At 46.1% G+C, this 13,684-nt stretch overlaps 2 protein-coding genes across 5 annotated transcripts; one reads left to right on the top strand and one right to left on the bottom strand.

Moving 5' to 3' along the window:
• Nucleotides 1-1,041: 1,041 nt before the first annotated feature.
• Nucleotides 1,042-6,320, top strand: LOC6598691 (phosphatidylinositol 4,5-bisphosphate 3-kinase catalytic subunit delta isoform). Of its 2 annotated transcripts, XM_026984422.1 has the most exons (8): nucleotides 1,042-1,098; nucleotides 2,069-4,076; nucleotides 4,141-4,347; nucleotides 4,412-4,999; nucleotides 5,063-5,369; nucleotides 5,430-5,600; nucleotides 5,668-5,787; nucleotides 5,845-6,320. In XM_026984422.1, exons 2-8 carry the CDS (start codon nucleotides 2,260-2,262, stop codon nucleotides 5,971-5,973), a joined length of 3,339 nt encoding a protein of 1,112 aa, XP_026840223.1. In that variant the 5' UTR covers nucleotides 1,042-1,098; nucleotides 2,069-2,259; the 3' UTR covers nucleotides 5,974-6,320. The 2 variants fall into 2 exon arrangements, with proteins under 2 accessions (XP_026840223.1, XP_002023945.2); XM_002023909.2 differs by lacking the exon at nucleotides 1,042-1,098 and having other exon boundaries at nucleotides 1,674-4,076.
• A 3,090-nt stretch (nucleotides 6,321-9,410) lies between these two features.
• LOC6598690 (protein hairless) lies at nucleotides 9,411-13,665 on the bottom strand. 3 transcript variants are annotated; one of them, XM_026984420.1, is made up of 7 exons: nucleotides 13,555-13,665; nucleotides 13,166-13,325; nucleotides 12,373-13,076; nucleotides 12,123-12,296; nucleotides 11,187-12,025; nucleotides 9,528-11,118; nucleotides 9,411-9,459 (listed from the first exon to the last, which is right to left on the bottom strand). In XM_026984420.1, the coding sequence occupies exons 2-7, from the start codon at nucleotides 13,183-13,185 to the stop codon at nucleotides 9,431-9,433; spliced, it is 3,357 nt and encodes a 1,118-aa protein (XP_026840221.1). In that variant the 5' UTR covers nucleotides 13,186-13,325; nucleotides 13,555-13,665; the 3' UTR covers nucleotides 9,411-9,430. The 3 variants fall into 3 exon arrangements, with proteins under 3 accessions (XP_026840221.1, XP_002023944.1, XP_026840220.1); XM_002023908.2 differs by lacking the exon at nucleotides 13,166-13,325; XM_026984419.1 differs by lacking the exon at nucleotides 13,555-13,665 and having other exon boundaries at nucleotides 13,166-13,536.
• Between the last annotated feature and the right edge of the window lie 19 nt (nucleotides 13,666-13,684).

Raw genomic sequence — 13,684 nt, 5'->3', positions numbered from 1 at the left:
ACAGAGACAAAGAATCGCTACAGGGATCAGGTTTTATATACAAACACCTAATCAAATGCATGAATAGACCAAAAAAATGCAATCTAAAACAAGGTCTTTACTAATTACATTTGAAAGCAGCTTGGAAAACAGTATCTTTATATAATATTCACGAAATAGGGTATACAAACGCCCATACCCTGGTTGACAACAAAGAGTCTGCAAATACCAGCAACATTGACGTCACAACCTGCGACATTGAACATTTTTGTTGAAATCGTGTTTTTGTCAAAATAAAAGATTTTCGAGTACTTAAAAGTAGTTAATCCTAATCAAAATTGATTCAGCAATCATATAAAATTGTCTGGGCAAAAATAAGAGATCTATATAGCTGGGAATATTCGACGGAAGAAAAATTAACCAAGAATTAGTCGTAATAACCGGTTCACAACAATGAGTCCCATTCCATGCACACATACCCTGGGGGAAATGGATGTTATATAATTGTGAATGTGTTTGTCTTCCAAGGCTCAGTAGGTATCAGGATCGACATAAATATATACAAGATACTAATAAGGTACTTGAATATGTCTAAAGAATATCAATTTGAGAAAAGGTCTTAATAAATTACGTTTGATCTTTATATAAAATTAACGAAATAGGGTGCACAAAGGCCTATACACGCATCATGTCTTCAAATACCAGCAACACTGCGACTGTTTTTTTTGTTGAACTATTTTGTTTAAACCTCTTTTTATGCAAAATGCAATAAAAGCAAGGATTAAAAACTATCCAATCTTGTAGAAAATTGATTCATCAATCGTAGAAAATTTAGTGGGCATGGCTAAATGTGCTATATATATAGTAATATTCCACGGAAGATAAAAAACGAGGAATATGTAAAAAGAACTTCAATTCGTCAGTATATTCACGGTATATTTTTAAAATGAGACCGTATATTTTGGTATATTTTTGAGGTATATCTTATCGATAAATCCGCGGTCACACTGTTTCAATACAAAATAAAAACAATTAAATAATTTTTTTGTATCTGATTTTTTAAAAATATTGCGTGCGTCATATACACCTCGTTGCGAGTATACGGAGTCGTGGTTATGAGTGAGTGCCGGTGCCGGAATACAAGTAAATGGGCAACAATAGAGCAGCTCACACCCAAAAATAAAAATAAGAAAATGTGATAAAGTGGGAGATAGCATAAAAGAAAACAAATGACTCTTTAAAAACAACGATCTGCTTGACTGGGTGGCGGGGAAAATAAGGGCGGTGCTGGATTCTCTGGCGTTTCGTTTGCTTTTCTTTTGGTGGCTGTAATTTCCTTTTCCACGGACCTTTGCATATGCGTTTTTGTGTGTGTGTGTTTTTTTGTGGCATCCCGACTTAGAGATGAGACATCGGTGCCGCGTAACTGTAGAATGCCCTTTCCGCGAGCTCTCGATACACCTGTTCTGTGATGGAATTTGAAATGTGAGGGCGAAACCAAGGCCAGATGGAATATTTGGTGCACTTGAAAACTGTTTCCACTGGAAATTGACTATTATTTCTTGGGAAATAAAATTCCTTCAAGTCCACAAAAAGCCGCATTGGCATATTCTCTGCAATTCGGCAAAAAGAGTATTAAATCTTCACCATTCGCATGGCCATCATGGTTTATTCTTGTTTTTGTGTTTAAGGTCGCCGCCGCCGCCGCACCACCCCTCCCGCTGGCGTATGGGTGTGTGTGATTCATACTAAATATAAAGTCAACGCTTTTCTTTTAGTTCGGAAGAAGTTTTAATTTTGGATGCATAGTTATGCCCCGAATTTGTTTCAAATTTAATGTGCCCCATAAAAATAGATCCAAGTGATAATCCGAATGGCTGTAAAAAGCGGGCAGATACGACCAAATGTTTCCGGATCTCAGTGCAACGGAACCACAACATTTATTACGGGGCTGCTTCTGGCGCCTATCTAACCGGCGGGCGGGTAATTTCCGTAATCGAACACTGCCAATCCTCCCTGCCACTCAATACATATGTCTCCGTCTGCTTTTCAATAACCCGGGCGCCACCTTCTGATTTATTATTCACAGAGAGATCGGCATGACTAACAATGAGATTGCGGCGCTGATTTAAATGGAAAACTTTGAAAACAACAACGCGCCGAGCCTGGTGATAACGACAAGAACGAAAAACAAATACTAACAATTGCATGCAACAACGAAATAGACAACAAGCCCCAAAGGGACGCAGAGACGACAAGTAAACCAGTAAGACCAGTGGTATGCACCTGGTTGAGATCGGAGCAACGATGAACCGCACCGCCTCCGTTTCCCACAATTATGCTGCCTGTTTGCTGGACAACCGGCAAGCGTCCTATGCAGACCTCACGTACCCAGGCTGCGACATGCCCCCGACCGAGTACGCCCCATCCGACATGAGATTCTCTATCAATCTGTGGAAGAACGATCCGCCCGACTATGTCGATCTCATATGCATGATCCCGAATGGCACCCTGCTGATGATGAAGGCCCCCTCGTCGACCACGATACGGGAAATCAAGGTGGAGGTCGTCAAGATGGCGAAACAGAACTGCCTGGGCTATATGATCAAGGATGCGTGCGACTATCAGTTCTACGGAATCTCTGTGTTCAACATCGAACCCTACACGGACGAGACGAAGCGCCTGTGCGAGGTGCAGCCCCACTTTGGTCTACTCAGCCTGGGCGACCGCACCGATGCCACCAGCTTCTCCAGCGACTACGAACTAACGAAGATGGTCAGCGGCATGATTGGCAACTCATTCGACCATCACCGAACCCAAGGCACGCCCGAGATCGACGACTTTCGACGCAGCATGACAGATCTCTGCGAGAGCATCGAGGTGGAGCGTTCCCAGTTCACGTGGCAGCAGCGTCTCCTCTATGAGCATCCCCTGAGGCTGGCCGGCTCGGTGGATATGCCCGAGCTAATACGTCAGCGTCATCCAACATCCGCTTTTCTGATAGTCGTAAAGAACGAGAACGATCAGAGCACGTTCACGCTGTCTGTCATGGAGAAGGACACCCCGTTCTCGCTGATCGAGAGCACGTTGCAGAAGATGAACCGATCGCAGATGAAGATGAACGATCGCGCCGGCGACTATATACTGAAAGTGAGCGGCCGCGATGAGTATCTGTTCGGCGATCATCCGCTGATACAGTTCCTGTACATCCAAGAAGCACTCTCGGACTCGGCCGTGCCCAATGTGGTGCTGCAGTCGGTGATCCGCATGGAGTCGTACATCAATCACCACAACGAGCAGAGCATGGGCCTGAAGCGAGCCCCCAAGAAGGACCGGTCCGTGGTGCTCCATAAGGCACCCACATCGCTGTGGGATTTGGGCAACTACTTTCAGCTGACGCTGCACAGCATCAGCAACGTCAACTACGACAAGACACGGGCGTTCCGGGTGGGCGTTGATGTGGGGCTGTATCATGGCGAGCACAAGCTGTGCTCGCAGCGATCGATAGATGCGCCCAATGGCAGCTCGGACACGTTCCTCTTCAACGATCAGATCATGGACTTTGACATACAGATGCGCAATCTCCCGCGGATGACGCGATTGTGCATCGTCATCTTTGAGGTGACCAAATTGTCGCGCTCCAAGAAGTCATCCAACAACAAGGACAACGCCCAGAAGGACGTGTCGTACAACAAGAATCCCCTGGCCTGGGTCAATACAACGCTTCTGGACTACAAGGCTCATTTGCGAACTGGCCGACAGGTGCTGTACACGTGGACATATGCGGACGATATACAGTCGGACGAGGTGTTCCACCCGCTGGGCACCATCGAACCGAATCCGCGCAAGGAGGAGTGCGCCCTGGTGCACGTAACATTCCACAGCAGTGGCGCCGAATCCGTGCGCTATCCCTGCGAGAATACTGTCTTGCAATATGCAGCGGATCGAGCGCTGGCCAGCCTCCGCGAGAAGCAACAGCAGCCGGCAGAGCCCGAGAAACCACTGAAAGACCTCAAGGAGTTGGTGGCCAACTACACCGGCCTGGACAAGATCTATGAGATGGTGGACCAGGATCGCAATGCCATTTGGGAGCGCAGGTAACTACCAGTAAAACCATTCAATATCTGAAATTCTAATCTGTGTGTGATTGACTTTTTTAAGGAATGATGTCCTCCGCGAATTGCCAGAACAGCTGCCGATCCTCTTGCACTGTGTGTACTGGAAGGAGCGCGACGATGTGGCCGACATCTGGTACCTCCTCAAGCGGTGGCCGCTCATCTCGGTTGAACGATCACTGGAACTGCTGGACTATGCATATCCAGATCCAGCCGTTCGTCGATTTGCCATCAAGTGTCTACAAATTCTCAAGTGAGTGCACACTTAATGACTCCGTAAGCACCATAAGACTTTACTACAATCCCATTTCCATTAGGGATGATGATCTGCTATTGTACCTGCTCCAACTGGTGCAGGCCATCAAGCACGAATCGTATCTGGAGAGTGATCTGGTTGTGTTACTGCTGGAGCGAGCGCTGCGCAATCAACGCATCGGCCACTACTTCTTCTGGCATCTGCGATCCGAGATGCAAACGCCTTCGATGCAGACACGGTTCGGCCTCCTGCTGGAGGTCTATCTCAAGGGCTGTAAGCATCATGTGGCGCCGCTGCGGAAACAGCTGCAGGTGCTCGACAAACTGAAGCAGGTCTCTGTTTTAGCCAAGAAGGGCAGCAAGGAAAAGGTGAAAACCATGCTGCAGGACTTTCTGAGGGATCAGCGGAACACGGGCGTCTTCCAGAACATACAGAACCCACTGAATCCCAGCTTTCGGTGTAGCGGCGTCTCGCCTGACCAGTGCAAGGTGATGGACAGTAAGATGCGTCCGCTGTGGGTGGTGTTCGAGAATGCCGATCTGAACTCGAACGATGTGTACATTATATTCAAAAATGGCGATGATCTGCGCCAGGACATGCTCACACTGCAGATGCTGCGGGTGATGGACAAGTTGTGGAAACGAGACGGGTAAACTTGAATCACACTTAGTACTCCTTGTGGCATTTTCGACAGTTTTTTTCCCCTTTTCAGCATGGACTTTCGCATGAACATCTACAACTGCATCAGCATGGAGCAGCGCCTGGGCATGATTGAGGTGGTGCGGCATGCGGAGACGATTGCCAACATACAGAAGGAGAAGGGAATGTTCTCGGCCACGTCGCCGTTCAAGAAGGGCTCGCTGTACAGTTGGCTCAAGGAGCACAACAAGCCCGCTGATAAGCTGAACAAGGCCATCAACGAGTTCACGCTTAGCTGTGCCGGCTACTGTGTGGCCACCTATGTACTGGGCGTGGCCGATCGTCATTCCGACAACATAATGGTCAAGAGGAACGGACAGGTAAATCACTTTATCGAACAAATTTTGTACAAAAATTAAATCCTTGCGATCCATCCTCAGCTCTTTCACATCGACTTTGGACACATCTTGGGACACTTCAAGGAGAAGTTTGGTGTGCGTCGTGAGCGTGTACCGTTTGTGCTAACCCACGATTTTGTGTACGTCATCAACAAGGGCTGTAATGATCGCGAGGCGAAAGAGTTTTGTCACTTTCAGGAATTGTGCGAGCACGTATGTCAACTTCAATCAGTCGGAAGTCGGCAGGACTGTAGTTTTCATTCTATTTAATTTTTTGCAGGCATTTTTAACATTACGCAAACACGGCTGCCTTATCTTATCGCTGTTCTCGATGATGATTTCAACAGGACTGCCGGAACTGTCCTCCGAGAAGGACTTGAACTATCTACGCGACACTTTGGTAAGTTCGAATCGCGTGGTAATCGATTGAAGATCCCTCATAGATCTTTATCTCCAGGTGCTGGACTATACGGAGGAAAAAGCACGCGAACATTTCCGGGCGAAATTCAGCGAAGCTTTGGCCAACTCCTGGAAAACTTCTCTAAATTGGGCCTCGCACAATTTCTCCAAGAACAACAAACAGTAAACGGACATCAACAAAATGCAGCACACGATCGTTGTGTGTTCCAAAACACTATCTCACCCCCACAGAAGCCCCAGAGGGATCATTCCCAATCCTCTCTGCTTATATTTACATTGGTAACACGCTCCGCAACAGACGGGCGTGGGTATCCGTAAAATGCATAAAACCAAGTTCAAAACTACATATGTATGTGTTCACTATGTTAGGCCGACCCACAAGCCCCCACAAAACCCACAGCCCCCCATATATGTCACACTATTGATGTAATCACTGCCACAAGTGCTCCAATATAATTTAATGTCCTGCCTCTTGGATTACCTAAATATATATATTTGATATTTGAACAATGACCCCTCCCCTTGGACCTTATTGTATTGTTTTTGTTGTTTCGAAACCTGTACAACCCCCCACACGTGCAGAAGAATGTATCCTATTATGCTTATGTATCTAATTAAGCGACATTTACTCCATAAGTTAAAAAATTAACTTTAATTTGTTTTCTCTCTCAAAAATACGATGATTTATATTGTGTACTGTACCATAATTTGTTTCCTTTCCAGCAACAAGCAAAAAACTAAATCAGAAATTATTGTGTGTGTGTTTCCTGGTTTCTTTTCTGTTCATTTCGTAGTGTTATAGTCTTATATGTATATGTACTAGTACTTGTAATGTATTTTGTAAATCGCTGGATAATTATAATTAAATGAAACGAATTCTACACATACATATATTTGAACGAGTGTATAGAATGTAATCGAAACAAGAAATATATAAATACATAACATATGTATGTACACCATGTGCTTCTACGAATGTATCTGTATTCGTCTCAACAACTCAATCGTGTTTCACTGGGATTGGGGGCGAAGCGAGCACTTTCACAGGGAAAAACCCAAATCCAAGCGGCGAACCTTGACCACCACACCCGATGAATATTATCTCGAATCGGAAGGGAAGGAACCTGATAATCCATAGTAGAAACGTCAAAACTGTTGTCGATGCCAGGAGGCCCATTCTAGCATCCGGTAGCATCCATTATCAATGCCATTTGATGATTATTACAAGACCTTATTGCACTTCGCCCATATATTGATCTTTCGCACCGGCCAGTAGGATTATAAAGGCCATACAGGAGGCTCTTATTTGCCAAATCACTGGAGGGGTTTCCAATGGTTGGTTGGTTCCAATGTTTCACAGCATCTACAGTAGTTTAATTTCATAAGATGATATCTCAGGAGACCGCTTCTTCTGCGGAATAAAACTGAGGGGAAAACTGGAATAAATTACTTGTCACACATTTAGTATAGGTTTTTATTTGACATCAAGTATTCAGTTTCAGTTGCATGTATACATACATATAGTATATGTATATGTATGCCTATATAAAATATATTTGTTTAAAACTAGTTTTGTTTCCGTTTTACTTTACACACATTCCAGCATCAAGAGGATGCAGTAATATTAAATACATATGTATATCTAAAACCCTTTTGCTTGCTGTTTTCCCCATTATGATCTGTCGGGCTATGCCGCTCCGCTCACTGGTGGATGACCATCAATGCCGGCCAGCGCTCTAATCAAACTGATGGTTAAGTCTACGACTACACTACGGATTCAATAAAATAAAACAAAACGTCGTACACAGTACCGATGCAAAAAAAAGGTAAAAGTATAGTAATAGTCCCTAGGCGCCTAGCTATTAGCTAATCAGTAGGTAGTAGAAACCGTATGGAATTTTCATGGAAATTAATATTTTTGTTTTGTTTTGTTTTTGTTTTTGCTTTCGTTTTTCGTTTAGTAAAAGGTTAACAGCAAATTGTGCAACATTTTGATACTTTTTTTCGCCTTGACCTCTAATGGAATCGTTTTCTGTGTATACATATACATACAATATATCAAATATACAGCATTTTGTTAAAATCCTTTATAAAAATAGGTGTATTAAATATATGGGTTGTTTTCTTGATTTAAATTTTTGTTGTTGTTGTGTAAAAATACTGTATATACAATTAAAATTATTTCCCTACACATAAACACGTACAGTACATACATATAAATAGTCATTTGATTTATATAAATAATTTAGAAAATATGAGAAACCGCGGTTCGTTTTTGTCTTTTTTGCGTTTAGGAATATAGTACTTTTTGTTGTTTATTTGTATCAGTTTCAGTTGTACGAATTTCGGCTTGAATTTTTTACTTTTTAGGATACATTTTTAATTTTTCAGTTTTTAGTTTTTGTAAATATTTTCTTTCCTTTGTTGTATATGTGAATTTTTGTACATTTTCATTTGCTTTTGATTGGGCTGCCATTGACAAGGAGCTGTACTAAGTAGAGCTATACAAATCTGTTGGAAATAGTAATGTGAATCATTATTATGAGGTTTAAGGCTTAAGCCTCATAAATAAAGTACATTAAAGGACATTAAAGAACGGGTTGTGATCGAAAGATAATATGGGTTTCACCACCAACTACAGGTCGATCCACTCGTATAACCTTTTCAAAAATAATGTTTCTGGGAATATTAAAATCTTTGGCTTGATCCTGGAGTAAAGCCAAAATCAATCCAAAAAGTTATTCCCGTGTGGGGTTTACAAACATCAAGCTACAATCGTATGCGGTCTATTTTGTACAACACTTCGTCAACTTCTGCCCTTTGGACCTCGCTTTGGGGGATATCATATCTAAAATGGATTCAATTCACCTGTAAAGCATCTGTTCCCAGATGTCCTGTGGTTTAGCTCTTCGTGTTTTTATATAATCCCTAGTTCTCTTTATATTTCTTTTTTAAAGGCACACGCTTTTTATAAAAATCTGTTCTTTTAGGTTTTGTAAAATACACTTTAAATGTTGGATGCTGCAATCCATAACTTTATATTTTTGTATCGTTTTTCTTCTTTTTTTTTCTAAAAAAATTCAGGTTCAGTCTGTTTCAAGGAAATGTTTTGATGAAAAAACGTAACTCTTTTTGTTTGAGATTCTTTAAGACGTGCAATTTATACATCCTATAGAAAAATGTGTTAATTGTATGGTTTTTACTTATAAGTTGGCAGAGAATAAAATTCCTTTGCATATTAAATATGTGTATCGAAGGGGTTCCATTTCTCAACTGATTGTATAAATAGTTTTTGTTGAAACATTGTTGGAGTCTGTTTTGATTTCCTTGTATCTCTTCGTTTCTTCTCCGCTATTCCACTCTTCTGTTCTGCTCTCCTTTCGTTTCGTTTGAATTTCCTGCCTTAATCGAGAACCTAACTAGATTTAGGCTTAGGCTAAAACAATTCGGTTACAACTAAATTAGCAGCGAGCTTATCAAATAATTGTATGTGTAGTTGAATGTCATCTTAAGCGCTACTAGTGCGGTAATGTACTTAACTCGATGGTTGCGCCCATCAACTGGGGCAGCTGGGGCGTGTGTGTGTGTGTGTGGTTGCGGTTGTGTGTGTGTGTGTGTGTGTCTCAGTGCTTCGACAGATTCAGTGGTAAGTCTGAAGGAATACAAAACAATATTAGCTCAGACTCAGTCCAAGTGTCAGTCTTAGATGGGGAGACTCACCTGAACTTTGTTCATTCCTTAGGCTACTATTATGAAACAATGCGGAGGAGGAGGGGCCGGCGCCGGAGGCAGCCGCCGAGGAGACGGATGCATTGGAGCTGGTCGGCGAAGTGGAGGCTGTGCGATGACTGGACGCTGCAGACATTAGATCGGTACTACTATCAGTCAGTTTTGGCGTGGCCAGGTGTGCAGGCGTGTGGTGTGTTAGTGCCGCGGGATGTGTCAGGTGCGTATGCGGATGCGGATGCGTATGCGGACTGGGGGCGGGCTGTCCAAATGCGGCGGCAGCTGCAGCAGCCGCTACAGCGGCTGCCCCGACGCCATTATAGGCAAACGGATGATACGGCGAGGGAGGTGACAGTCTCGCGGCTGCAGCCGAACTGCTGCTGGCCTGTGGATGCGGCGGCATTAGCGGCGAGGCTCCCGCCTGGTAATGGTGCACCCACAACGGGTTGTGCCGCAGGGCCGCCAGTGTGGATATGTAGGGATGGTAAAGCGATGGCGACACCACCGAGGGAATGTAGGCGGCAGCAGCCGCTGCTGCAGCCGCCGCCGCAGCGGCTGCGCTGCTGCCCGATGACACAGGCACCGTCGGGCTGCCCGATGATCCATTGCCGTTCACCTGCGGCGGTGGATACATATAGTAGTGCAAGGGCGAGCCGGAGGCTGGTGAACTACGCTGCAGATGCATCTGGTGGCGCCGATCTGGTGGCGATGTACTTCGGTCACCGGGCGACGGACAGCTGCTGCTGCTGGCCGTTGGCGAGGCAAACTCGCGGCGTATCGAGGCAGTCTTCTTGGGAACGGTGCGAGGTGTGGTGGCGGGGGAAGCTGTTGTGGAACGGGGCGGTGAAAGATCTTGCGACGCCACTCCTCCGTGTGAAATGTGTGGCGAAACGGCTGTGCCAGTCGACGTCGATGATCGACCCCCTGTTCCAGAATAATGATCTCTATAGAAGGAATGCCCATAGTCCACGGGCAGCGGCGACCCAGTCGTGTACGGGGGAGAGCGTTTCTTGCTGGCCGCATGTGAGGGCGACTTTCCACCGCCGACACCACCGCCATTGCTGCCGCTCACTTCGGGCGACTTGGGGGAGCTGAGGAGGGATCGTGGATAGTTTCCGGAATTGGCGTACAACGAATGCTGGTGATGCACATTGCTGATGATGGCCGCCGGATGGTCGATGGTCTTCTTGGAAGATGAAGAGGAGGACGACGAGGAGCTGCCACTGCTTCCGCCCAAGAGCGAGTGTATGCTGTAGGAGCTGTTCAGGCGTGTGGGCTGCTGCGAGGCCGCAGCCGGTGCTGGCGATGTAGTGGGTGTGCTAGTGCTAGTGCTAGGCTTTCCTTGAGGCGGTGCCAGATTCATGGGCGCTGACTTGCTGGGCGGTGCCGAAGCCTTGGCACGACTCCGTTTGCCACCGACCCCTCCACTGCTACTGCCTCCGCTGCCGCTGCCATTGTTCACGCAACCATTGTCCTCCAGCGACACCTTCTCAAACTCGCGCAGGATGCGCTTTCTGGGCGAGACATGCTGATGATGGTACTCGACTAGACGGCTGACTGCCGCGGCCGACGTTGGCGGCGAAACCTAAAAGATATTGTTAGTTGTCAGTTAATGGAATGCTCTTTCTGGTCCAATTATAGGGGGCAACTCACCTTGTGCGTCAGAGAGTGACTTAGATTTCCGATGGCTCCGCCACCGCTGCGCTCTGCTGCCGTGACTGCCGCCGCTGTCGACGCTGGTGTCTTGGACAATTGCTCTAGACGTGCTGGCACCCCATCGATAAGTTTCTGAATGATGCTGTTGAGCTTGGCTCTGGGTTTCGGCTTTTTAAGTCTTCTGTTGTCTGCCCGTGGCGTCTTGTGATCGCCATTCAGATCGCTGCCAGTGCTGCCGTTCGTACTGATCGAAGGCGGTATGGGAGGTTCATTAACTGTCACCGACATGGCCTCTTCGTCCTCACTCGTGTTCATCTTTTCCGCAGTCGCCGGTGCTGTCGCCTCAATCGTGGGCTCGGCATTTACTTTCGTCTCTGCATTCGGCACAGAAGCTTCCTCTTTTGACTCGCGGCTATCATTGATTTCGGCCTTGTTCGACTCCGTTTCTGGCATTGCTTCCGTTTCTACTTTGATCGTTTCTGGTTTAATCTCATTTGCAGTTTCTGCAGAAGCTTCTGCTGCAGCGCCAGTGCCAGTGTCAGTGGCAGTGTCGCCTTCTGCAGCTTCTCCGCCTTCGGCCTTTAGTGTCTCATCGCCATTTTCAGCCTTGACCAACTCGAAGATCGGCTGCAGATCTTCGCTATTGGCAATCGGCTCGTGGGGTCGTCGTCTCTTGCGTAATGCTGTCTGGAGGGCAGCCTTGCTAAGGACACTGTGCCTGGGACGATGGTAATAGAGCGACAGTTCTTTGGATATGCCGCGTCGTGGTCTGGACTGTTTCCAGGGCTGGTCCCGTTGCCACGGCGATGATTGTATCGAGCTATTGTCATCCGAAACTGCAAGAAACCGAATAATATTTTGCTCAGAAATGCACTCGCATCATGGTATATTTAGTTGTAAGTCAAATTCCAAACGGGGAGGCCAAACACTTACAGCTCAGAGATGTGGAATTCTCGTTCTTTGGATACGTTGTCGTCACTGCAGACGTTGGGGTCACGGTGGCCGAGGTGGCCGCAGATGGGGGGCGAAAAGTTTTGCGCGTTACAGAGACCCATCCGCTCTTATCGCCGTCCTTCGAACGTGCCAGTTCCAATATGAATTTGCCATCTGTTGCGCAGAAGATGGATGTTGTTTGTTGTTTTATCTTGACGGAAATGGGTTTAAGTTTATGTTTTAAACTTGCCTTTAAAGAACTGCAAACGACCGCCGTAGCCGGCCGTGCTGTTGTTGCTGTGCGTCGATATCGGATGCCTGCCCATATCAAAGCTGCTGCTCATGCTGCTGCCACCCTTCCCGCTCTTCAACGATCCTGTGGGCGCCATGGATGCGGCGGCGGTGGCGGCACTCGGCACACTGCTTAAGGAACTGTAGTCCAGCACACCACCCATTACATCGACAGGCTTCGGAGCAGAGCCGACGAGGGCGCTAGTCGCTGCCACCGTAGCAGATGCCGCCATCGCTGAGGAGCTGCTGCTGCTTGTTGGACTGTTACTGCTTCTAGTTGTCTTTGTTGTGGGCGTGCTGACATGCGGCAAAAAGCCATTTGACGAGGCTGGAGCTGATGATGATGATGACAATGATGAGGAGGGCGTCGGCGTCCTGCCTGCTGTCGTGCTAGTGCTCGTGCTCGTGCTCAGGTTCGCGGGCAGGGGCGGGGGCAGTGGAAAGCTGCCGTTCAAACCATTTTTGAGTAGAAACTGTGCTGCCGCCTCTGCAATTATGCGTTCGTTGTTGCTGTTGCTGTTGTTGTTGTTGCTGCTGCTGTCGTTGCTATTGTTGTTGGAATTGTTGCTGCTGTTACTGTTAATGGTACTTTTATGCTCATCGGTCATTGTTGTCTGTCGTCTGTTGCACTCTGTTACAATTGTGACGTCATTTAGAGTTGGCCTTCAAAGAAAAACATTTTCATGTGTTGGCAAAATGATTTTCGTTGGTTAAAAATTTACTCCAGCTCGATTTTCTAATTGGTTTCATACAATTTAAATACAATTTTCATTTTGTTTTTGTTGTAAATTCCTCGCGCACAGTCCGCAGCCGGGACATAACTCAACGTCGACGGCGTCGCGTATCAAAATATGCCAGCTCGGCACGGCAATGGGAGCGTCTGGTCTGGGTAACATTTTCGTGTTTTGGAAGCTGAAACAATTTACTTTATTGCACACATGGCCTATAGCATTTTCGGCCGCCGCTTATCGTTGCATTTACTTTGTCTTTATATGTTTTCACGCACAGAGTTTACTATTGGCATAGGCATTGGGGCTGGCTGCTGCTGGCGGAAGAGCACAAAGAGAGCACAGCAAGAGCAGAGCACAAAACGAAGTGGGAAAAGGAGGAGATAAAATAGGAAAAAACGTTCTCCAATTACCATCAGCAGATATCGATATCCGATAATGCGCGTAATAGGCTGAGGCCACGTGCTGCGACCAAGCTGGCCAGCAAACAAATTATTGATCACTGATTTAAACCAATAAATTAAATAAATAAATTTAAAATTA

The sequence above is a fragment of the Drosophila persimilis genome, unplaced genomic scaffold (assembly GCF_003286085.1).
Source record: "Drosophila persimilis strain 14011-0111.01,24,50 unplaced genomic scaffold, DperRS2 tig00000000-arrow-pilon, whole genome shotgun sequence".
Taxonomy (NCBI): domain Eukaryota; kingdom Metazoa; phylum Arthropoda; class Insecta; order Diptera; family Drosophilidae; genus Drosophila; species Drosophila persimilis.
The sequence above is the reverse complement of the archived record's forward strand: the minus strand, read 5'-3'. Positions and strand labels throughout refer to the sequence as shown.